This window comes from Hylobates moloch, unplaced genomic scaffold (assembly GCF_009828535.3).
Source record: "Hylobates moloch isolate HMO894 unplaced genomic scaffold, HMol_V3 SCAFFOLD_10, whole genome shotgun sequence".
Taxonomy (NCBI): Eukaryota; Metazoa; Chordata; class Mammalia; order Primates; family Hylobatidae; genus Hylobates; species Hylobates moloch.
This window is the reverse complement of record NW_026652285.1, coordinates 96,772,611-96,796,835: the sequence shown is the minus strand read 5'-3', so window position 1 is coordinate 96,796,835 and position 24,225 is coordinate 96,772,611. Positions and strand designations below refer to the sequence as shown.

Sequence of the window (24,225 nt, the reverse complement as noted above, 5' to 3'; positions counted from 1 at the left end):
GACATTGGAAAGTTTTAAGCAGAATGGTAATTTGTTCTGCAGGCCAAAGAAGTCCTTCTGTGCAGTTCTTGTCTATGTTTAGTCCTCTGAGGCCCCCTTGACACTATCTTTAACTGGGGTTCCTCCCAAGCTGAGAATCTTGCCAAGGTTTTCACATGTCAGTGGCCACCTTTGAGTGTCCTGGAAGAATCATATTTCTTTTATAACCATTTTGGGGCTAACATTTGTTTCATTGCCCTTTCCACAACAGAGAGGGTTTGTTCAACGAGAGCTTCTTCCAGCATTTTCATACATCACTGTTGCCTGGGTAGGGTTTTGCAGCCTGATTCTCTGTATTAATTTAGGATAAAATTCAGTTATTAATTAGACCTGATCTTTCTTCGTCAATAATTTAGAAGGATATGTCCTTGGCACATAATGTTGGCTGACTGTTTGGTTAATAATATGTTCTTAAAGACATACTTCTGGAAATCTGAAATTGACAAGTGAAGAGGAACTTTCTTACTATTCTTAAATAAGTTTGTATTCAGCTATTCTGACTCTAGTAGGGTTAATTGCTAACATTTGGCCTACATTATTTTATTTTTTCAATTTCTCAAAAACTCTGAAAAGTACAGGCCAGGGGCCGTGGCTCATGCCTGTAATCTCTGTGCTTTGGGAGGCCATGGTGGAAGGATTGCTTGAGGCCAGGAGTTTGAGACCAGCCTTAGCAACATAGTAAGACCCCCATCTCTACAAAAAATAAATTTGCCTGGCTTGATGATACATACCTGTAGTTCTAGTTACTTGAGTAGGTGAGGAGAGAGGGTCACTTGAGTGCAGGAGTTCAAGGCTGCAGTGAGCTATGATGATGCCACCATACTCCAGCATGGTGACAGAGACTATCTCTTAAAAAACAACAACAAAACAAACCTCTGACAAATACAGAAAATAACAGCATACACCTGATAGTCCCATTTTATAGGCAAGTGACATCTAGTATTTTCATAGTAAAATATCACGTAGTGTCATCTGATACTTTCTTCTTTTTACTTAAAAAAAAAAAAAAAAGTTACTTGCAAGCTACTCAGTTGATTTCACAGCCTACTGAAGGGGCAGCCTGAACTTTGGAAAGCACAAAAGGTGAAAAAACTGAGGCTCTGGTGGTTAAATGACTTGTCCAGTATCACATAGCAAGGAAGAGGCAGAGCTTGATTCGAAAGTTCTTGCTTGTACTATGTTATATAGATTCTCTATTAATGAAACCGAAGGAAAAAAAAGCACAAATAACCTTTAATAATGTTTATATAAAATGTAAATTTCCCAAAGCAGAGGCTGTAGGAAGGGGCAGAAATATTCTTCCTCTGATCATTGCCTCAGCATTTTTCAGAGTTGTTGGCCATTTGGAGTTGTTGGTCCCTCTCTGGGGCAGAATACAACTGATGCTACTCATTAGTTATGCTGGGAATGGACAGATTCCCAGAGCACTTACATCTCATTACTCACCTAGCCTTGAGCTAATCTTGGCTTTTTAAAGTAATAGCTGGGTGTGAGACCTAGCTTCTGCGTGAGTGTGTGGCCTCTCAAAAGTGTGCTGTTGCAATGTGACTTGGAGTTCATGCTCAGTTATGGGAAGGGCTGTATCTAGAGTCTGGGTCCAGCCCTGGCATTTCTGACCTGCTGATGGTACTGAGTTAATTTTTTTGGAAAGAAGGAATGATGTCCCTTTTTCTTCTTGGAGGATAAGGCTGTATCAAAGGGAAAGGAAGGAAATTAATTCCCGTTGTTGTCTACTATGAGCCATGCAATGTACTAGGCACATTTGACATTGGTTTTTAAATTAATTCTCATAACAGTGTTGTCAGGGGAACAGTATTATCCTCATTTTGCAGAGAAGTAATATGGAGGCTCAGAGAGAGGAAATGATTGATGAGCAGTCACACAGCCAGGTAGTAATGAGATTAGGAGAGAAACTTCATTATACCTTAATTTTAAAAGTCATACCCTTCTCCTTAGAGCTGGGTTGTAGCCCCAAGCTGATAAGACAGTTGAGGAGGGGACATTCCTAGGCCTTGGAAATAATAGGTTATATCAGAGGAAGCCCATGAAAATCCAACAGTGTGGAAATAGAGCTGCTTCTTTACTCTTGTGCATTGAGGGATTTGCCTGGAATACCTACCTCCACCACTTTAAATCAATCCAGAATTAGGGATTGAGGCTAGTTTTTTAGTCTTCATGCAGTCGCTTTTCAATATAAAAGAGGAGTTTAGTCTTCTGCTGGTTTCCTTTTTTAACTAGCTCAGATTTGTTTGTTTTTTTCCTTTATTCTGCCATTACTTGGACATCGTTTTCTTCTCCTTTGGACTTAAATTAGATTGGCTGTCAAGCTTCTGGGCCTCTTTGTTTCTTGGGAGAGGCAGAAATGGTCAGGTGCCAATGTCTACTTAGGAAGAGGATCAAATTGTGTGGGTAGGATTGGGGTGGAGGCACAGATCTTAAACTATTACTCTATGGCTGCCAGGAAAATGCATATTTTCTTTGCAAAAGAGACTAGTCCAGTGTTAATGCTTTGATTGTATAATTAAAGCCATGGATTTTGGATAATTTCTTTAGATATGTAATGAGGCCTATTTTAGTGTAAACCATATACATAGTAGAACTTCGTATTTTTACTTTGTATTTTTGTCCCCAGTTTTATCATCTGGGCAAAGATGGCAAAGTAGATTGGGCAAGAAGAAAGGGAGAAGGGAACCACTGTGGGGCCAACCCCTATGGTAGGTACTTTGTAAAATTGTTGCTTTGAATTCTTACGGCATCCTTATTAAGTTGGTATTGTCATTTCCTCTTCCATAAGTATTTGGAAATTGAGATGTGACATGGTTAACTAACTTCTCCAAGATTCATAAGACAAAGCCAGTAATCAAACTCAATTTTTGGCTGAGATAAAAGATTAGTAAGACAGAGCCAGTGGCTGGGCGCAGTGGCTCATTCCTGTAATTCCAGCAATTCCAGCACTTTGGGAGGCCAAGGTGGACGGATCACTTGAGCCCAGCAGTTTGAGATCAGCCTGGGCAACATGGCAAAACCCCATCTCTACAAAAAAATACAAAAATTAACCAGGCATGGTGGCACACACTTGTAGTCCCAGCTACTTGGGAGGCTGAGGCAGGACGATCGCTTGTGCCTGGGAAGCTGGAGGTTGCAGTGAGCTGAGATGGAACTACTGCACTCCAGTGTGGGCAGCAGAGTGAGACTCTGTTTCAAAAAGAAAAACAAAAAGAGCTAGTAACCCAATTCAGATTGTTGTTTGCTTGTTATTTGGTCTCCAAAGTCCTTTCTTTTTATTACCTATTTATAGTCTTTACTAAAGCATTGCCAGTGCCTTTTGGGGGCATTGCCAGGGTTTGGAGAGTGGTGGTGGTGATTATACCCCTTAGGACAGACTTTTTTCTAAAGTGACAGACTATTCCTGAATATTTCAAGTTTAGAAAGAGATGGTAGAGAATTGGTATAATTTCTTCCTTAAGTGTTTACTAGAATTCACCAGTGAGCCCATCTGGGCCTACTGCTTTCTGTTTTGGAAAGTTATTTGTTGTTGTTGTTACTTTAATTGATATATAGTTGTATATATTTATAGGGTACATGTGATACTTTGATACATGCATACAATGTGTAATGATCAAATTGGGGTAATAGGGAAGTCACCTACAACATTTATCAGCTATTTGTCTTGGAACATTCCAAATACTCTTCTTCTATCCATTTTGAAATATGCGGTAAATTGTTGTGAACCAGTTGCCCTACTGTGCTATCAAATGCTAGAACTTACTCCTTCTCTCTAACTGTATTTTTGTACCTATTAACCAACCTCTCTTCATCCCCCACTGTCCCTCTACCCTTCCCAGCCTCTGGTGATCACCATTCTATTCATTACTTCCATGAGATCAGTTGTTTTTTTTTTAAGCTCCCACGTATGAGTGGGAACATGTGATATTTGTCTTTCGGTTCCCAGCTTATTCACTTAACAGTTCCATCCATGTTGCTGCAAATGATGGGATTTTATTCTTTTTTGTGGCTGAATAATACTCTGTTGTGTACTTACGCACATTTTATTTATCTGCTCATTTGATGATGGACCTTTAGGTTGATTTCATGTCTCATATCTTGGCTGTTGTGAATAGTGGTGCAATAAACATGAGAGTGCAGATACCTCTTTGATATACGGATTTCCTTTCTTTTGGAAATATAGCCAGCAGTAGGATTGCTGGATCATATGGTAGTTCTGTTTTTAGTTATTTGAGGAACTTCCATACTGTTTTCCGTAATGGGTGAACTAATTTACATTCCCATCAACAGTGTAGAAGTGTTCCCCTTTCTCTGCATCTTCACCAGCACCAGTCTTTTTTATAATAGCCATTTTAATGGGGTGAGATAATATCTTGTAGTTTTGATTTTCATTCCTTCAATGATTAATGATGTTGAGTATTTAAAAATATATATCTGTTAGTCATTTGTGTGTCTGCTTTTGAGAAATGTCTCTTGATCTTTTTTTCCCATTTTAAAATTGGATTATTTGGAGCTTTTTGCTGTTGAGTTCCTTGTATATTTAGTTACTAATCTCTTGTCAGTGGGATAATTTGCAAATATTTTCTCCCATTCTTTAGGTTGTCTCTTTATTTTGTCGGTTGTTTTCTTTGCTATGCAGAAGCTTTTTAGCTTGATATAACCCCATTTGTCATTTTCTGCTTTTGTCGCCTATGCTTTTGAGGTCTAACTCAAAGAATCTTTGCCAGACCCGTGTCCTGAAGCATTTCCCCAATGTTTTCTTGTAGTAGTAGTGTAGTCTCAGGTCTTACATGTAAGTCTTCAACCCATTTTGATTTGATTTTTTTATGTAGTCAGAGAACAGGATCTGGTTTCTTTCTTCTGCATATGGACATCTCGCTTTCCCAGTGCCATTTATTGGAGTGACTGTCCTTTTGCAAATGAATGTTCTTGGTGCCTTTGTTGAAAATGATTTGACTGTAAATGTGTGCATTTATTCTGGGTTCTCTATTCTGTTCCATTGGTCTATGTGTCTTTTTTTTTTTTTTATGCCAGTACCACACTTTCTTACTATAGCTTTGTAGTATATTTTGAAGTCAGGTAGTGTGATACCTCCACCTGTGTTCTTTTAGTTCAGGATTGCTTTGGCTATTTGGGGTCTTTTGAGGTTTCATATGAATTTTAGGATTTTTCTATTTCTGCGAAGAATGTCATTGGTATTTTGATAGGAATTGCATTTTATCTGTAGATTTCTTTGGATAGTGTGGATATTTTAACAATATTCTTTCACTTTATGAACATGGGATGTCTTTCCTTTTTTGTGTGTAATCCCACAATTTCATCAGTGTTTTATAGTTTTCATTGTCGAGATCTTTCACTTTTTTGGTTAATTTTATTTCTAGGTATTTTATTTTTTATTTTTCAGAGCTTTTGTAAATGGGATTGCTTTCCTGATTTTCTTTTCTTATTGTTTGCTGTTGGCATATAGAAATGCTACCGATTTTTGTATGTTGATTTTGTATGCTACAACATCACTTATTTTGTTTCTGAGTTCTAATGCCTTTTTTTTTTTTTTTAGCAGTATCTTTAGGTTTTCCAAATATAAGATCATGTCTGCAAACAAGGACAGTTTGACTTCTTCTTTTACAGTTTGGCTGCCCTTTATTTCTTTCTCTTGTCTAATTTTAATTGCTCTGGCTTATACATTCAGTACTATTTGAATAAAAGAGATGAAAGTCGGCATTCTTGTTCCAGGCTTTCAGTTTACCCCCATCTAGTATGATGCTAGCTGTGAGTTTGTCATAGATATGTGGTCTTTATTATATTTTAAGGTATGTTCCTTCTATACACAGTTTTTGAGTTTTTATTATGAAGTGGTATTGAATTTTATTAAATACTTTTTTAGCATCTTTTAAAATGATCACATGTATTTTATTTATTTATTTATTTATTTATTTTGGTAGACATGGGGTCTTGCTATGTTGCCCAGGCTGGTCTCGAGCTCCTGGACTTGAGCAGTCCTCCTGTGTTGGCCACCCAAAGTGCTGGATTACAGGCGTGTGGTGGATTACAGCCACCATGTCTGAACTGGTTTTTGTTCTTGATTCTGTTAATGTAATGTATCATGTTTATGGATTTGTATATGTTGAATTATCCTTGCATCCCTGGGATGAATCCCACTTGATCATGGTGAATGACTTTTTTTTAATGTGTTGCTGAATTCAGTTTTCCTAGTGTTCTGTTGAGGATTTTTGCATCTGTGTTCATCAGAGATAGTAGCCTGTAGCTTTTGTTGTTGTTGTGTCTTTGGCTTTGGTATCAGGGTAAGGATGGCCTTTTAGAATGAGTTTGGAAGTGTTCCTCTTCAATTTTTTGGAATAGTTTTGCATACCATTGGTATTAGTTCTTTAAATGTTTCATATAATTCAACAGCAAAACCATCATGTCCTGGGCTTTGATGGGAAACTTTTTATTACTGCCTCTTTCTTGTTACTCATTATTGTTCTGTTAAGGTTTTCTATTTCTTTTTTTCTTTTCTTTTTTTTTTTTTTTTTTTTTTGAGACAGTCTCACTCGTTGCCCAGGCTGGAGTGTAGTGGCATGATCTCAGCTCACTGCAACCTCTGCCTCCCAGGTTCAAGCGATTCTCCTGCCTCAGCTTCTGAGTAGCTGGGATTACAGGCACGTGCCACCATGCCCACCTAATTTTTGTATTTTTAGTACAGATGGGGGTTTCACCACGTTGGCCAGGCTGGTCTCGAACTCCTGACCTCACGTGATCCGCCCGCCTCAGCCTCCCAATGTATTGGGATTACAGGCGTGAACCGCTGCGGCCGGCCCCCATTTCTTTATGTTTTAATCTTGGTAGGTTGTGTATGTCCATTTCTTTTAGATTTTCCAAGTTATTGGCACGTAGTTGTTCATAATAGTCTCTAATGATGCTTTGTATTTCTGAAATGTCTCCTTTTTCATCCCTGATTTGGTTCTTTATTTGGATCTTCTCTCTTTTTTTTCTTAGTCTAGCTAACAATTGGTCAATTTTGTTTATCTAGTTAAAAAACCAGGGCCAGGCACTGTGGCTCATGCGTGTAATCCCAATGCTTTGGGAGGCCAAGGTAGGAGGATCACTTGAGACCAGGAGTTTGAGACCAGTCTGGGCAACATCGTGAGACCTTGTCTCTACAAAATTAAAATAATTAGCCAGTTCTGGTGGTGTGAGCCTGTAGTCCTAGTTACTGGGAAGACAGAGGCAGGAGGATCATTTGAGCCCAGGCGTTTGAGGTTACGGTGAGCTATGATCACAGCACTGCACTTCAGCCTGGGCAACAGAGTGAGATTCTATCTGTTAAAAAATTTAAAAACTCCACACCCACAACTTTTTGTTTTGGAAAGTTACTAATTGTTAATTCAATTTCTTTAATAACATGTAGGCCTATTTAGATTGTCTCAATTTTTTTGTATGTGTTTTGGCAGATTGTGCCTTTCGAATAATTGGTTTATTTCATCTACGTCAAGCCTGTCCAGCCCACAGCCCAGGATGGCTTTGAATGTGGCCCAACACAAATTCGTAAATTTTCTTAAAACATGAAATTTTTTGCATTTTTTTTAAAGCTCATTAGCTATTGTTAGTGTTAGTGTTAGGTATTTTATGTGTGGCCTAAGACAATTATTCTTCCAGTGTGGCCCAGGGAAGCTTAAAGATTGGACACCCCCATCTAGGTTATCAAATTTGTGGACGTAGACTTATTCATTCATTATATTCCTTTATTTTCCTTTTAATGTCTATAGGATCCATAATGAGGTCCCCTATTTCATTTTTTTGAGCTTTATTGAGGTGTGATTGACAGACACTGTTTTATTTCTGATACTGGTAATTTGTGTCCTCTTTCTTTTTTCGTTAGTTAGCCTTGCTAGAGGCTTATGGATTTTATTGATCTTTTCAAAGAACCAGCTTTTGTTGATTTTTGGTTTTGTTAATTTTCTTTATTGCCTCCCTGTTCTTAATTTCATCGATTTCTGCTCCAATTTTTATTATTTCTTTTCTTCTGCTTACTTTGGGTTTAATTTTGTCTTTTTCTAGTTTCCTATGGTGGAAGCTTGGTTTTAGGTCGTCTTTTCTAACATATGCATTCAGTGCTGTAACTTTCCTCCAAGCACTACTTTCATTGCATCCCACAAATTTTGATGAATTATATTTTTATTTTTATTCAGTTTAAAATATTTTTCTCTTGAGATGACTTCTTTGACCCATGTTTTTATTTAGAATTGTATTGTTTAATCTTTATGTATTTGAGATGTTCCAGATACCTTTCTGTTATTCTAGTTTAATTCCATTGTGGTCTGAGAGCAAACATTGTATGATTTCTATTATTCTAAATCTGTTAAGATGTAGTTTATGGGCCGGGCGCGGTGGCTCACGCTTGTAGTCCCAGCACTTTGGGAGGCCGAGGCGGGCGGATCACGAGGTCAGGAGATCGAGACCACGGTGAAACCCCGTCTCTACTAAAAATACAAAAAAATTAGCCGGGCATGGTGGTGGGCGCCTGTAGTCCCAGCTACTCGGAGAGGCTGAGGCAGGAGAATGGCGTGAACCCGGTAGCCGGGCATGGTGGTGGGCGCCTGTAGTCCCAGCTACTCGGAGAGGCTGAGGCAGGAGAATGGCGTGAACCCGGGAGGCGGAGCTTGCAGTGAGCCGAGATTGCGCCACTGCACTCCAGCCTGGGCGACAGAGCGAGACTCCGTCTCAAAAAAAAAAAAAAAAAAAAAAAAAGATGTAGTTTATGGCCCAGAATGTGGTCTGTTTTGGTAAATGTTTCATGTCAACTTGAGAAGAATGTGAAATCTGCTGCTACTGAATTGGATGAAGTATTCTATAGATGTCAATTATATCCAAAAGATTGGTAGTGCTGTTGAGTTCAACATGTTTTTAATGAATTTCTGCCTTCTGGATCTGTCCATTTCTGATAGAGGGTGGATTTATCTATTTTTTTTTGTAGTTCTATCAGGTTTTGCTTCAAGTATTTTGACATTTTGTTATTAGGTGCATACACATTAGGATTGTTATGTCTTCTTAGAGTATTGACTCCTTTATCATTAGTAATGCCCCTCTTTATCCTGATCACTTTCCTCACTCTAAAGTCTGCTCTGTCTGAAATTAGCATAGCTGCTTCCACTTTCTTTCAGTTGGTGTTAGGATGATATGTATTTCTCCATCCCTTTATTTTTATTCTTTATGTGTCTTTCTACTTAAAGTAGGTTTCTTGTAGACAACATATAGTTGGGTCTTGTTTCTTGATTCACTCTAACAATCTGCCTTTTAATTGGTGCATTTAAACCATTGATGTTCAAAGTGATTACTGATGTAGTTGATTAATACCTGCTATATATTTATTGTTTTTTGTTGTCCTTGTTCTCTTTTTCTCTTCTACACATTTCCTGTGTTTTGTGTTTTTTTGTTTCTTTTGTGGTTTTAATTGAGCATTTTATGTGCTTCCATTTTCTCTCATTTCTTAGTATAACAATTGTACTTTTAAAAGTTTTTTTTAGTTGTTTCACTAGAGATTGCAGTATATATTTACAATCAATCCGAGTCTATTTTGCTGTCATTCATTTTGTTTCCATTAGGGTTTGCGCTCGATGTTGTACATTCAATGTGTTTTGGCAAACATATAATGACATGACTTGGGATTTTTATGTGGAGGTTTAGTTTGTATTCCTGAATATTGGAATTTGGAGAACATTGGTTTCATGAATACCACAAAACAGAATATTCCTGGAAAATCTGAAGTACAGTCACTGTCTATGGATGCCTCAGGTCAGTTCCAATGCTAATTTGCTTTGGCTAGTGCCTGGAGGGTCCTTGGGGTACACACTGTTTTGTAGGTAAAGGGCAGGGATGCAGTCTCATTTGTTCAGGTAGCTTGACAAAGGCTGTAAAAGCTGTCATAGAGACTAATGGGGCTGGAGAATGTAGAATCAGGTAGATCTGGCTTCTCCATCGTGCAGCTGGAATTTAGACACTATCAGTTTGGATACAACTTTTTCCCTTTTACCAATGTCTCTAAAATATGTGGCACATATTAAAAGCTTAGACAGTGACTTAATTGGCCAGGCACAGTGGCTCACACCTGTAATCCCAGCACTTTGGGAAGCTGAGGCAGGCGGATCACCTGAGGTCAGGAGTTCGAGACCAGCCTGGCCGACATGGTGAAACCCTGTCTCTACTAAAAATACAAAAAGTTAGCCAGGGGTAGTGGCGCATGCCTGTAATCCCAGCTACTTGGGAGGCTGAGGTAGGAAAACTGCTTGAACCCAGGAGACAAAGGTTGACTGCACTCCAGCCTGGCAACAGAGCGAGACCATGCCTCATAAAAAAAAAAAAAAAAAAAAAAAAAAAGACTTAATTTTCAAGAGGATCAGTATATGCCTCTTCTTCAGTTGTCTAGTGAAAGGATGGAAAATTAGGCCTGGCGCAGTGGCTCACGCCTGTAATCCCAGCACTTTGGGAGGCCGAGGCGGGTGGATCACGACGAGGTCAAGAGATCAAGGCCATCCTGGCCAATATAGTGAAACCCTGTCTCTACTAAGAATACAAAAATTAGCTGGGCATGGTGGCACGTGCCTGTAATCCCAGCTACTCGGGAGGCTGAGGCTGGAGAATCGCTTGAACCCGGGAGGTGGAGGTTGCAGTGAGCCAATATTGCGCCACTGCACCCCAGCCTGGTGACAGAGTGAGGCTCTGTCTCAAAAAACAAAAAAACCCAGAAAGGATGGAAAATTAAAAGCATACTTTACTATGTACAAATTTATAGTGATTTTTAAGATATATTTAATTTTTTCTGATTTTAAAAAAATGAAAAGAGTACCCTTTTCTCTCTCTCTCTCTTTTTTTTTTTTTTTTTTGAGATGGGGTCTCACTCTTTGCCCAGGCCAGGTTGCCGTGGTGCCTCAGTCTCCTGGGCTCAAGCAATCCTTCCATGTCAGCCTCCTAAGTATCTAGAAGTTAACAGATATGTACCACCACACCTGGCTAATTTTTTTTTTTTTTTTTTTTGGTCATCGGGTCTCGCTGTGTTGCCAGGCTAGCGTGCAGTGGTGCGGGATCTTGTCTCACTGCACCCTTCGTCTCTTGGGCTCAAGCAGTCCTCCCACCTCAACCTCCCGAGTACCTGGGACTACAGGTGCATGCCATCAGCCTGGCTAATTTTTGTATTTTTGTAGAAATGGGGTTTCATCATGTTGCCCAGGCTGGTCTTGAACTCCTGGGCTCAACTGATCCACCCGCCTCAGCCTCTCAGAGTGCTGGGATTACAGGTGTGAGACACCGTTCCTGGCCTGGCAACATTTTAAAATTTTTTTGCAGAGACAGGGTCTCACTATGTTGCCCAGGCTGGTCTTGGCTCCTGGCCTCAGGTATCTTCCTGCCTCAGCCTCTGAAAGTGATGGTATTACAGGTGTGAGCCACTGTGCCCAGCCCCGTTTTCTTTGATTTTTAAAGGTAGTATATATTCATTGTCAGTCATGTCTTTTAGCTTGTTTTTTTTTTTTTTCCCCCGAGGGCTTTATAGTTAAGGCATGTAACTGGTACTCACTTGAGAGGTACTAGAGAAAGCTAAAATCATTAAAAGCTCAAGAGACATGAAGAATGATTTTGGCCTTTGAGACCTACACCAATCATTCTTTCTAGATCCAGGCCACAATTCTTAATATCTTTCAAATATTTCCATCCACCTGACCCTCTGGTTTTTCAAGCCTGCCCACTTTCTTATCTTTCTTATTTCTTTAGTGGGACTAGACACACACAATTAAAGCTGTGGTCTCCCCTGCTACCTCCCTCTCTCATGGCTTCCACATCTAACCAGCCAATTTTGTCATGTCACTCTACACGTTGTCTTTTATATTTCTGTCTTCATCACCAAATGACTACCTTCTCCCTCCACCACCTTGCCCCAGTTATTTTTTAAAACTTGCCTCCATTGGTCACTTTATATGCCAGAAACAGTGTTACATGGCTCTCAACTGGGGTTGATTTGGCAATATGGAGACATTTTTTGGTTGTCACCACAGGGGATAGAAAAGAATTGTTATCAGCCTCCAGTAAGTAGAGGCAAGGGATTCTGCTAAATATTTTATAATGCATAGAACAGTTACCCATTAAAAAAAATTATTTTACCTGAAAGGTGAATAGTGTAGAAGTTGAGAAATTAAATTATGTTAAGCATTTCATATGTTATTTTGTTCTGACAGCAACCATTTACATGGGTCTTACCATCCCCATTTTATAGATAATAAATAAAACACAAAGTTTCCAGGTGCAGTGCCTCACGCCTGTAATCCCAGCACTTTGGGAGGCCAAGGTGGGCGGATCACCTGAGGTCAGGAATTTGAGACCAGCCTGGCCAACATGGCAAAACCCCATCTCTACTAAAAATACAAAAATTAGCTGGGCGTGGTGGTGCGCGCTTGTAATCCCAGCTACTCGGGAGGCTGAGGCAGGAGAATTGGCTTGAACCCAGGAGGTGGAGGTTGCAGTGAGCCGAGATCGCGCCACTGCACTCCAGCCTAGGTGACAGAGCAAGACTCGACTGTCTCAAAAGGAAAAAAAAAAAAGAAGCACACAAACTCAGCTGTTAAGTGATAGTGATAGAGCCAAGTTCAAACTTAGGTCTAACTCAGAGCCTGAGCTTACATTGGGCCATGATAGGCAGCCTACTCGTAACTCAGTCCTGTATGTTTTACCTGTACTATTACAGTGAGCTCCTACCTGATCCCTTTGCCTCTTGTCTCTCCATTTAACCCTGTCTTAAGCACAGAATAAGGCTCTAATTATGCTGCATAATATGTTAACAATCTTTTACTGCATATAGAGTGTAGCTTTAGTTTCCCAGCCTGGCATTTATTTAAGCCAAGGACACTGCAGTCAGTTCCTGACCTACCTTTCCAACTAATTTTCCACAGCTCTCTCCTCTCTCTTTTTTTGAAACAGGGTCTCACTGTGTTGCACAGGCTGGAGCAGTCATAGCTCACTGCAGCCTCGAACTCCAGGGCTGAAGCAATCCTCCTGCCTCAGCCTCCCAAGGTGGGACTACAGGCATGCAACACCATGCTTGGCTAGTTTTTATTTTTTGTAGAGATGGAGTCTCACTATGTTTCCCAGGCTGGTCTCAAACTCCTGACCTCAAGCAGTCTTCCTGCCTTGGCCTCCTAAGTGCTAGGATTAAAGGTATGAGCCACCATGCCTGGCCTCTTCTTTTCAAAGTTCCTAACACATACTTTCTTTTCCTTCTTTTCTTTCTTTTTTTTTTTTTTTTTTTTTGAGACAGATTTTCACTCTTGTTGCCCAGGCTGGAGTGCAATGGGGTGATCTCGGCTCATGGCAACCTCTGCCTTCTGGGTTCAAGCAATTCTCCTGCCTCAGCCTCCCAAGTAGCTGGGATTATAGGCATGCCCAACCATGCTCAGCTAATTTTTTTATTTTTATTTTTTAGTAGAGACAAGGTTTTGCCATGTTGGCCAGGCTAGTCTCGAACTCCTGACCTCAGGTGATCTGCCTGTCTTGGCCTCCCAAAGTTCTGGGATTACAGGCATGAGGCACCGCACCCGGTGACTTTGTGTTTTATTTATTATCTATAAAATGGGAGTGGTAAGACCCATGTAAATGGTTGCTGTCAGAACAAAATAACATATGAAATGCTTAACATAATTCAATTTCTTAACTTCTTATTTTAGTTTGTCTATAGTTTTCAGTATTCTGTAATATATATACTGCTGTTGTAATTTAAAAGGTTATTTTGAATGAAGACAAAAGGGTAATCAAGCCCATTTATAGAATTAGGGATCACAAAGTAAAGTGATCTTACATTTTTATTTAAAATACTCTGTGTATACGTATTGCTGCTAAAAATACAAAAATTAGCTGGGTGTGGTGGTGCACGCCTGTAATCCCGCTTGGGTGCTGGCAAGGAGAGAGAGATGTATATGTGTGTAAAAAAGATTGGACTGGGGGCGTAAACTCTAGCTCATGCTTTGTAATCCTAGTGCTTTGGGAGGCCAAAGCAGGATTGCTTGAGGCCGGTAATTCAAGACTAGCCTGGGCAACATAGCGAGACCCCATGGCTACAAAAAATTTTAGAAGTAGTCAGGCATAGTGGCATACTCCTGTAGCCCTAGCCACTTGGGAGGCTAAGGTAGGAACATTGCTTGAGCCCAGGAGTTTAAGGTTACAGTGAGCTACGGTCACTCCACTGCATTCTAGCCTGGGTGACATAATGAGAACCTTCCTCTAAAAACAAAACCAAAATAACACAGAGTAAAAGTTAGCATCCTTCAGTACCAAACATTTGTGGAAAATACCATATAGAAACATCCCTTTTATTCAAAAGATCTTAAGGTAAAGCATTTGATGAAAGAAAGGAATGTTCTAAGGTTATCTTTCCTGAGTAATAGTAGCAGAATCTGAAGAGCATTAGGAGATTCCCTCTAAATCCTAAAAATATCTTTCTTAAACCTAGTTTGCAACTGGCCGAATTCCATCTCAGAATTTCATTCCTCTGGATTAAGATAATTGTTTTCAAAGTGTGTTCTGCAGGACTCTGGGACGCCATGAATGTTCTTCAGAGCTTACATATGTTTTTACTCAAATTTCCACTTAATTTCTTTTTATGCATTTTAAAAATGGAAATAAAATGAACACCCAGAGGTGTTACATATCAAATTTTAAAACATGGGTGCATCAACACATTACCCTGTATGACAGGGTGTTTTGTACAGCCCTGCTATCTAAGTGAAAAATGTCCTAATGTTGTATATGCTCATTGTTTCTGATGCTGCTTCCTTTCTCTAACACACTCCAGTGAGGCTTCTGAACTCACCATACCATTGAAACAACTTGGTCAAGGTAACCACAGACCTCTGCATTGCTAAAATGTGTTTAAATTCTCAGTGCTCATCTTACTCAGCCTCTCAGCAGCATTTGTTAGTTGATCCATTTGCCCTCCTCCTTGAAAGACTCTTCCCTTGCCTTTCAGGATGTTGATCTCTGTTGGTCCTCTTCTTACCTCACTGGCTACTCCTTTGCTAATTCCTTCTGAGGTTAGCTCTCCTACTGTCCCTGTCTACACTGAACCAGACAGTAGAGAGGTTAAGAGCATTTACTTGACATACTTGATAGGGCTAAGTTTGAGATTTGGTTCTTTTGGTAACTAGCCATGAGACCTTGAGCAAAGTAAACCAGCCTCATTTAGTCTTTGGCCTCATTTGTAAAATCGGGATGCTATCTATGTCTAGCTCACAGAGGATTGCTGGGCTTCAGTAAGAGGTTACATGTAAAGTGCTTAGCATAGGACCTGGCACACTGTGAGTGCTCAGTAAATGTTAGTGACCTCGTTATTGTTGGCGTATTATTTCTCCATTTTAAAAGTATACACCCCTGCATTTCTAATTGTATGAGCTATGGAGTTAGAATTCTTAGATTTAAATCCTTAGCTCCACCACTAACTAGTTGTATTAACTTAAGCAGATTACCTATCCAGCATGTACTTACTTTAGTTTCGGTTATCTAGAAATATAATAGTACTTGTTCCATAGAGTTTGTTTAAGGATTAAATAAGAATATAGGTAAAACACCTAGACTAGGTCTGGCCCATAAGCGCTCAATTGTGTTAGCTATTATGGCTACTCTTCTAGCACTTTCTACTTACCTGTGTTATACTTACCTATGTACTTGTAGCTCCCTTTTTAGAAAATCAGCTCCCCTTAAAGACAAGGATTATACTATATTCATTCTTGTATCTTGAATAGTGTGGCAAAACTTAGTTGGATAATTATATTTCACTTAAGGGCTTTCACAAGCATCACCTTATTTGAGCCTCACAAAAATCCTATGAGGTAAACACAGTGCTAGTAATTGTCTGCATAAGTAGGAAAGGTAGGTTGCATGCCTGTCATGCTGTAGGCATTGGGTCTTCCTTCTCATTATTTATTCCTTTTTAACTTTCATAACTATTGTGAAAGGTGGTACTTAGCATTTCATTTTAAATGTAAGAAACCTGAGGCTCAGAAAGCTTAAGTAATATTACCAAATTCAAGCAGCCCATGATCTTCAGAGCCTGAATGCATATTTTTACAAAGCATTGCACTAGTGAATTTTGGCCAGGTGTCAGATTTGATGATACACAAGCCACAGTCTTGTTCTGTTCCTGTCTTTGCTTTGGGAAATCTGGCTACCTTGTCTCCTGAAATAGCTATTGATGTCAAATGCCGTAGTAATGTCAGGAGAGAGAAAGCCGTCAGTAAAAGACCATAGGAAAAATTGGTCTCAGATTTCTTAGTATTTCTGTGTTTTAGAGACTGCTAAGAAAAAGTAAGTAGATGAGCCTATCCAGTCTGATGCCTATGCCAGCGATTTCAAAGGGTCCTTGAACTCTTTTTTTTTTTTTTTTTTTTTAAACACCAAAGAGACAGATGTCTCACTCTACCCAGATTGGAGTGCAGTGGTGTGATCATAGCTCACTGTAATGTCAAACTCCTAGGCTCAAGTAATCCTTCTGCTTTAGCCTCCTGAGTAGCTAGGACTACAGGTACACAAGCCACCACACCCAGCTAATTTTTAAATTTTAATTTTTTGTAGAGATGGGATCTCACTGTATTATCCAGGCTGATCCAGAACTCCTGGACTCAGGCTATCCTCCTCCTGCCTGAGCCTCCCACAGTGCTGGGATTACAAGCATGAGCTATCATGCCCAGCCCCATTTAACATTTTTATACCACCCAATTAGTTTGGAGTTCCCTTTTTTTCTTTTTCTTTTTTTTTTCGAGAGGGAGTCTCTCCCTGTCACCCAGGCTGGAGTGCAGTGGCACAGTCTCAGCTCACTGCAACTTCTGCCTCCCAGGTTCAAGCAATTATCGTGCCTCAGCCTCCTGAGTAGCTGGGACTACAGGCGTGTGCCAACATACCCGGCTAATTTTTCGTACTTTTAATAGAGATGGGGTTTCACCATGTTGGCTAGGCTGGTCTCGAACTCCTGTACTCAAGTGATCTGCCCGCTTTGGCCTCCCAAAGTGCTGGGATTACAGGCATAAGCCACTGCACCTGGCCAATTGGAGTTCTTTTTGTGGGAGATGGTGTAGAATTTGGAGTCAGACTTGATTTGAGAAAGTTACCTGACCTCTCTTGAGTCTTTTTTTCTTGCATGTACAATGAGGAGAAAATACCTATATGGCAGAGTTTTGAGCATTAAGTGCAGTAAAGTATGTAAAACACCTTGCCTAGCACGTAATAGATATTTAACAAATGGTAGCTACAGTAAGTACGTGTTATTTCCACCTATAGGAAGAATTCCAGCTTTTTAGCCTGGTATATAAGACCTTTCTCAATCTGGCCTTCTTCAACATTCCTGTCTCTTCTCCTGACGTTCACTGTCATGTACTTAAACCCTAGCCACACACAATTACTAATGTTTTTAGAAAACCCATGCTTTTATGCTACCATGTCTTTGTACATGCTACTGTGTCTGTCTAGAATGCACTTTCTACTCCTCCCTTTTCTCTGCCTGTCGGTAGCCTACCACTTCAAAACGGAGCTCAAATGCTACTTTTGATTGTGAAGTTTTCATCATACCCCTAGAGAGATGTATCACTCCTGCCTCTGGGTTCCCATTAGCACCTTGTTCATGCTTTCCTCTAATGTAGTAAGTACATTAGTTTATTTCCTGATCTGTCTCCCTCCAGATTCTAGAGGAAAGTGACCCTTTCTTAGTGTTTTTTTTTGTAATTCTGTCAGCAGAGTACATTACTATATCTCATTTGGGGCATCCTTTTCAATTTGAGTTGTACATGTGCAAAAATGTAATGGCAGATCTCATCATGTTAAACAAATCTCTGTGAGGGTACCATAATCAAGACAGTGTGGTATTGGCCAAAGAACAGACAAATAGATCAGCAGGACCAAATAGAGAGCCTAGAATTAGATCCTCGTAAATGCAGTCAACTGATCTTTGACATAGGAGAAAAGGCAGTATAATGCAGGAAACAGTCTTTTCTTTCAACAGGTGGTGCTGGAACAACTAGACATCAATATGCAAAAAAAATGAATCAAGACCGGGACCTTATGTCCTTCACAAAGATTAACTTGAAATGGATCACAGACCTAAATGTGAAATGAAAAACTATAAAACTCCTAAAAGATAACAAAGGAGAATAACATAGATGACCTTGGGTATGATGGCATGACTTTTTAGATACAACACCAAAGGCAAAATCTATGAAACAATGAATTAATAAGCTGGACTTCATCAAAATTAAAACTTTCTCTTCTGTTAAAAACAGTATCAATGGAATGAAAAAACAAGCCACAGACTGGGGGGTAGGGGGGGAAACATTTGAAAAAAAACATACCTGATGAAGGACTGTTACTTAAAATGTCTAAAGAACCTTTAAAACTCAATAATAAAGACATAATTTGATTAAAAGATTGGCCAAAGGCCTTAACAGATACCTCACCAAAGACGATATTGTAAGTGGTGAAAAAGCATATGAAAAGATGCTCCATGTCATATGTCATCAGGGAAGTGCAAATTAAAACAACAATCAGAAACCACCACACAACTATTAAAATGGCCAAAATTCAGAATACTGACGACAACAAATGTTAGTGAGGATGTGGAAGGGCAGGAACTTTTATTCATTGCTGGTGGGAATGCAAAATGATACAGCTACTTTGAAAGACAGTTTGTCTTAGAAAATTAAACATACTCTTACCATATGATCTAGCAGTTTTCTCCTTGATTAACCCAAATTAATTGAAAACCAATGTCTACACAAAAACCTGCATATGGATGATTACAGCAGCTTTATTCATAATTGCCAAAACATGGGAGTAACCAAGATATCCTTCAGTAGGAGAGTAGATAACAGTGGTATATCCTGACAATGGAAAATTATTCAGTTCTAAAAGGAAATATGCTGTCATGTCATGAAGAGACATGGAGGAGACTTAGATGCATATTACTAAGTGAAAGAAGCCAGTCTTAAAAGGCTACATACTATATGAGTCCATTCTCACCCTGCTGTGAAGAAATACCTGAGACTGGGTAATTTATAAAGAAAAGAGATTTAATTGACTCACAGTTCTGCATGGGTGGGGAAGCCACAGGAAACTTACAATCATGGTGGAAGGCATCTCTTCACAGGGGGGCAGGAGACAGAATGAATGCAGAGCGAAAGGGGAAGCCCCTTGTAGAATCTTCAGATCTCATGAGAAACTAATTCACCCTCACGAGAACAGCATGGGGAAAACTAACACCATGATGCAATTGTCTCTACCTGGTCCCACCCTTGACACGTGGGGATTATTACAATTCAAGGTGAGATTTTGGTGGGGGCACAGAGCTAAACCATATCGCTGTATGATTCCAACTATATGACATTCTGGAGACGGCAAAACTATAGAGATAGTAAAAAGTCAGTGGTTTCCAAGGGTTAATGGGGAGGGAGGGGTGAATAGGATAGTCAGAGCACAGAGGATTTTTTAGGACAGTAAAGCTACTCTTTGTAATACTATTCCACTATAATAGTGGATACATGTCATTATATATTTGTTAAAACCCATTAATATACAACATCCAAGAGTGAACCCTATTGTAAGTTACAGACTTAGGTGATAATGATGTGTCAATGTAGTTTCATCATTTGTATCAAATATACCCCTCTGGTGTGAGATTTTGATAGCAGGGGAGGTCATGCATATGTGGGGGTGTGGAATATGGGAAATCTCTAAACTTTTAATTTTGGTGTGAACGTAAAACTGCTCTGAGAAATAAAGTCTCTCTCTCTTTTTTTTTTTTTTTTTTTTTTTGAGATGGAGTCTCGCTCTGTCGCCCAGGCTGGAGTGCAGTGGTGCGATCTTGGCTCATTGCAAGCTCCGCCTCCTGGGTTCATGCCATTCTCCTGCCTCAGCCTCCCGAGTAGCTGGGACTACAGGTGCCCACCACCACGCCCGGCTAATTTTTTTGTATTTTTAGTAGAGACGAGGTTTCACCATGTTAGCCAGAATGGTCTCGATCTCCTGACCTCGTGATCCGCCTACCTCGGCCTCCCAAAGTGCTGGGATTACAGGCGTGAGCTACCGTGCCTGGCAGAAATAAAGTCTCTTAAAAAAAATAAAAGCAAGAAAACCAAGGAAGTTAATGAAGGAAAACTTTGATGGAAAAGTAGGCAGAGAAGAAACAAGAGACAGAAAATGGAAGGCTGGGGAAAATGGAATTATGTTTTTAAGAGGGGCATTGACTTTTTAAATTGCAAGATCACACATGTTAATTGTGGAAAAATAAAATTTTAAAAGAAAATATTTCTTAAATCACATACAGTTTCACTATCCAAAGAAGACTAATATTAAACTTTTTTGTTATGTACCTGACATTTAACAAAGTTGGCTGCTTAAACTTTGCTACTGTAACCTGCCTTGGGTATTTTCTATAGGCCAGCTTTTCCTTATTAAAAATCTATATCTGTTTTTTCTTTTCCTTTGTTATCTTATAAAAATATGTAGCATTTACAATGACTATATAATTATTTATCATGACAGGCTGACTATACAAATACAATTCAGATTATCATCCTCTGAATAATCACCTTAATTCATTCCAAAAACTCAAGGGTAGGATGCATATATTAAGTCAAGAGGCTATCATCATATTCCAAAAGCATTCTGAATCTGTAAAGTACTGTATTGTCTGTTCCTTTAACAGTACATTGTGAAAACAAATATTCTTAAATTGTATATGGCTGCAATGAAAATAAATTCTGGAAGTGTTTAAAAAACAACCAACTCTCTCTGAGGTATAGGCAGTCCACATGGAGGTTAATCTCATTGCTCAGATTTGGACGTCACCATGTGTGCAGTTTCTTTAATCCTCCTCTAGCTATCAAAATGGATTTAGCAGTTGGCATCTTCTTTTTTCTGTCTGGGGCAATTGGAGCTTTGTAGAATTTGGCCTGTTGGAGCAGTGACCTTGCCTCCACAATTTAGGATGATCCTGGGGCTTAGAATTGGATGTCATCGAGGACCTAGAATGGCTCCACTGTGGCTGGTGACAGTACCAGGGGCCCTGCTTATCTTTATTCAGGAGACCAGGAATTACATTCAACTTTTGATTTAATTTTCTGTGACACATTGAGTCTATGTTTTAGCCTGCAGAACACTACAGCTGTGTCCTAGTTCTCTTCACCCTACCCCTTCCCTACCTTGTGATCTTCATATCACTGCCTTTTAAGGCATTGCTATTCTTGGCTGATCATCGTGCAATGGAAGTAACACAACAAAGTTGAAAAGATAGGTCTGTATCAGCCATGTAAACAAGCAAAATTCACCACAACAAAGGAACTGAGAGCAGTGGCATGTGTTGAGATCAGTGGTAGATGATCTGTACCTAGGACTGATTTGGTATTTCCCCACCAAGTAGGAGAGAGATCTCAATATCTCAATTAACAGAAACAGACTTGCATAATTTGTAAAATGACCAGTCTGAAGAGCAGTAATCATAATAATGATAACCACCACTTTCTGAGGCCTACTAAGTATCTGGTCTAATACTAGGCACCAGAGGCACAGAAATAGATTGAATTAGAATAAAATTCAGGCCTGATGCAGTGGCTCATGCCTGTAATCCCAGCACTTTGGAGGGCCAAGGCAGGAGGATCAGAGGATCACTTGAGGCCAGCCCAGGGAACATAGCAAGACCGCATCTCTACAAAAGGGAAAAATAAAAAAGAATAAGGTCTCTATTCTGGAAGAGTTTACAATCTAATAGGGGAGACATTCATAAACTGGTTGTCACATTCCGGTGAAATCAGCTCAGTGATGCCAAGGAGGAGAAGTACTGGGTTCTGTGAGCACGAAGGAGGCACGTGTGTCTAAGGAACAGAAAAGGCTAGGCCATTTTTAAAGAAAGAAATCATGTATTTGACCCTTTTCTGTGGAAAGTTTAGCCTATGCCCACTCTCATAATCATTTGCCTGGAAGTTTTTTTTACCCCTCCTGTACCAGGTTAGGTCTCCTCATTGTTACATATACCTCCTGAAATTATCATAGTTATTACACTTATAGTTAAATATTTCTTAACATAATTGCTCATTTTTTGTTTCTTTTACTCAATTGGACGTCTGTAAGGGCAGAGACCATGTCAGTCTTGTTGGTTGCCAAAACTCCAGCATGAGGATTTGACACCCCATAAATATTTGTTGAATTAATTTAATCCTCACCCTCATAGAGTCTTTGAGATTGTCTCAAAAATGTATAGTAGACCTGAGGTTTAGGAAAGCATAAGCCTATAATCTTGTGGGAGAAACATCTCACACGCAATTGATTATCTTTGCAATAACATTGTTAGGTGGCCAGCCTGTATCCTTTAGGATACTGAGTGGACAACTGTGACACTAGGCTTTTTCTCTTTTACATTTTCCACTCTGTCACTTTTTGCCTAATGATGCCACTATTTCCTGGTATTTCCTAGGGGGAGGGAGGGATTGGACAAAAAAAACAAGCAGAAGCTAAAAGTAGCTGCCATGTTATTTCAGTCCCTGGTATCTCACCCAGCAGCCCCTCATTCAAACTCAATATGTGATTGCTTTTCTTTGAAACTGCCAACTTTGCAAAAAGCATTAGGGTAAGCTTGGTTCTTCTCTAGGTCCAACCAGCATGCATTGACTGTATTAGATACAAGACTGAAACTTTTTACATTTTCTCCATTTGACCATTGAGGGTCAGGATTTGGAATTGATCTGGGCAGGATCTGTGCCTGCCTTGGTGATATGGTGGTGAGACTATTGACCAGAAGCATTGCCTGTTCTAGCTCACTCCTCTATCCCTGGCACCTAGAAAAGCGCCCATTGTAGGTACTCAGTATTTGAATGAATACATTTGTGGCCTTCATAGCACACAGGTTGTATTTCCTTGACCTGTGTCCACTTTTTTCAGACAGTTACTACCTTCTACTCTCTTCTCAACAGGACACCTCCTCACCCTTAGCAACTGGCCTCATGCATCTAAGTCAGCAGAAAAGGGATTGAAGTGTCTTTTTGTTTGTTTGTTTTTTGTGATGGAGTCTCACTCTGTCACCCAGGCTGGAGTGCAGTGGCGCCATCTTGGCTCACTGCAAGCTCCGCCTCCCGGGTTCACGCCATTCTCCTGCTTCAGCCTCCTGAGTAGCCGGTACTACAGGCGCCTGCCACCACGCCCGGCTAATTTTTTGTATTTTTTTTAGTAGAGATGGGGTTTCACCATGTTAGCCAGGATGGTCTCGATCTCCTGACCTGGTGATCCACTCGCCTCAGCCTCCCAAAGAGCTGGGATTACAAGCGTGAGCCACCGCGCCCGGCCTGAAGTGTCTTCTATTCATCTTTTTAGGGGGCACTGAATCCTTGATTCGGTGGAAAGATTACCTAAGAAATTGGCACTGAAGCACCTCAAAACATAGCTTAGAAGCAAAAGGGTGTTTCTTTTCTTTTCAGCTTGTGTGGAAATTTTGAGGCTCAGATAATCTAGAGCATTGTAGCTGAAAGACATCCTTACATGGCTGTCTCCCACAACTTTCTCATTATCCAAATGGGAAAACTGAGGTCCATAGAGGGGTTATAGTTTACCTAAGTTTATGTAGCATATTAATGGCAGAGTCTGGAACACAGTCCCCATCACATTGCATCTTTTTGTTTATTTTGAAAGGTTAAATAACTTGGAAGGGAGAGTTCACAAAAAAAGCAAAACACTTTTATAAATGGGGTTGTATTGAAGCAGTAATTTCAGATCATGCATGATACTTTTGTTATAAGCCTTTTAGGAACAGCACATTGCAGATTTGGGGAGATTTCACAAGAACCTTACAAATCTCGGCATTCCAATCCTTTCTCCTAAATCTAAAAGAAAGCAGTAATCTGACAAAGGTCTAATATCCAGCATCTGTAAGAACATAAACAAATTTACAAGAAAAAAAACAACCCCGTTAAAAAGTGGACAAAGGACAGGAACAGATCCTTCTCAAAAGACATACATGTGGCCAAGAAGCATATGAAAAACAGCTCAACATTACTGATCCTTAGAGAAATGTTAGTCAAAACCACAATGAGATACAATCTCACATCAGTCAGAATGGCTGTTATTAAAAAGTCAAAAAATAACAGACGCTAGCAAGATTGTCGAGAAAAAGGAAAG

General features: G+C 39.8%; 1 protein-coding gene across 15 annotated transcripts in view; it reads left to right on the top strand.

Annotated features, from left to right (window-relative positions):
• The window catches only part of NR6A1 (nuclear receptor subfamily 6 group A member 1), a 256,354-nt gene that overhangs the window by 118,971 nt on the left and 113,158 nt on the right, over positions 1–24,225 (top strand). Inside the window, exon 3 of one of the 15 annotated variants that reach the window (XM_058445824.1) lies at positions 2,672–2,753. The exons of the other annotated variants lie outside the window; for them this stretch is intronic. Coding sequence (XP_058301807.1) covers positions 2,672–2,753 — 82 coding nt within the window. The remainder of the gene's footprint in view (positions 1–2,671; positions 2,754–24,225) is intronic. 15 annotated transcript variants of the gene reach the window in all.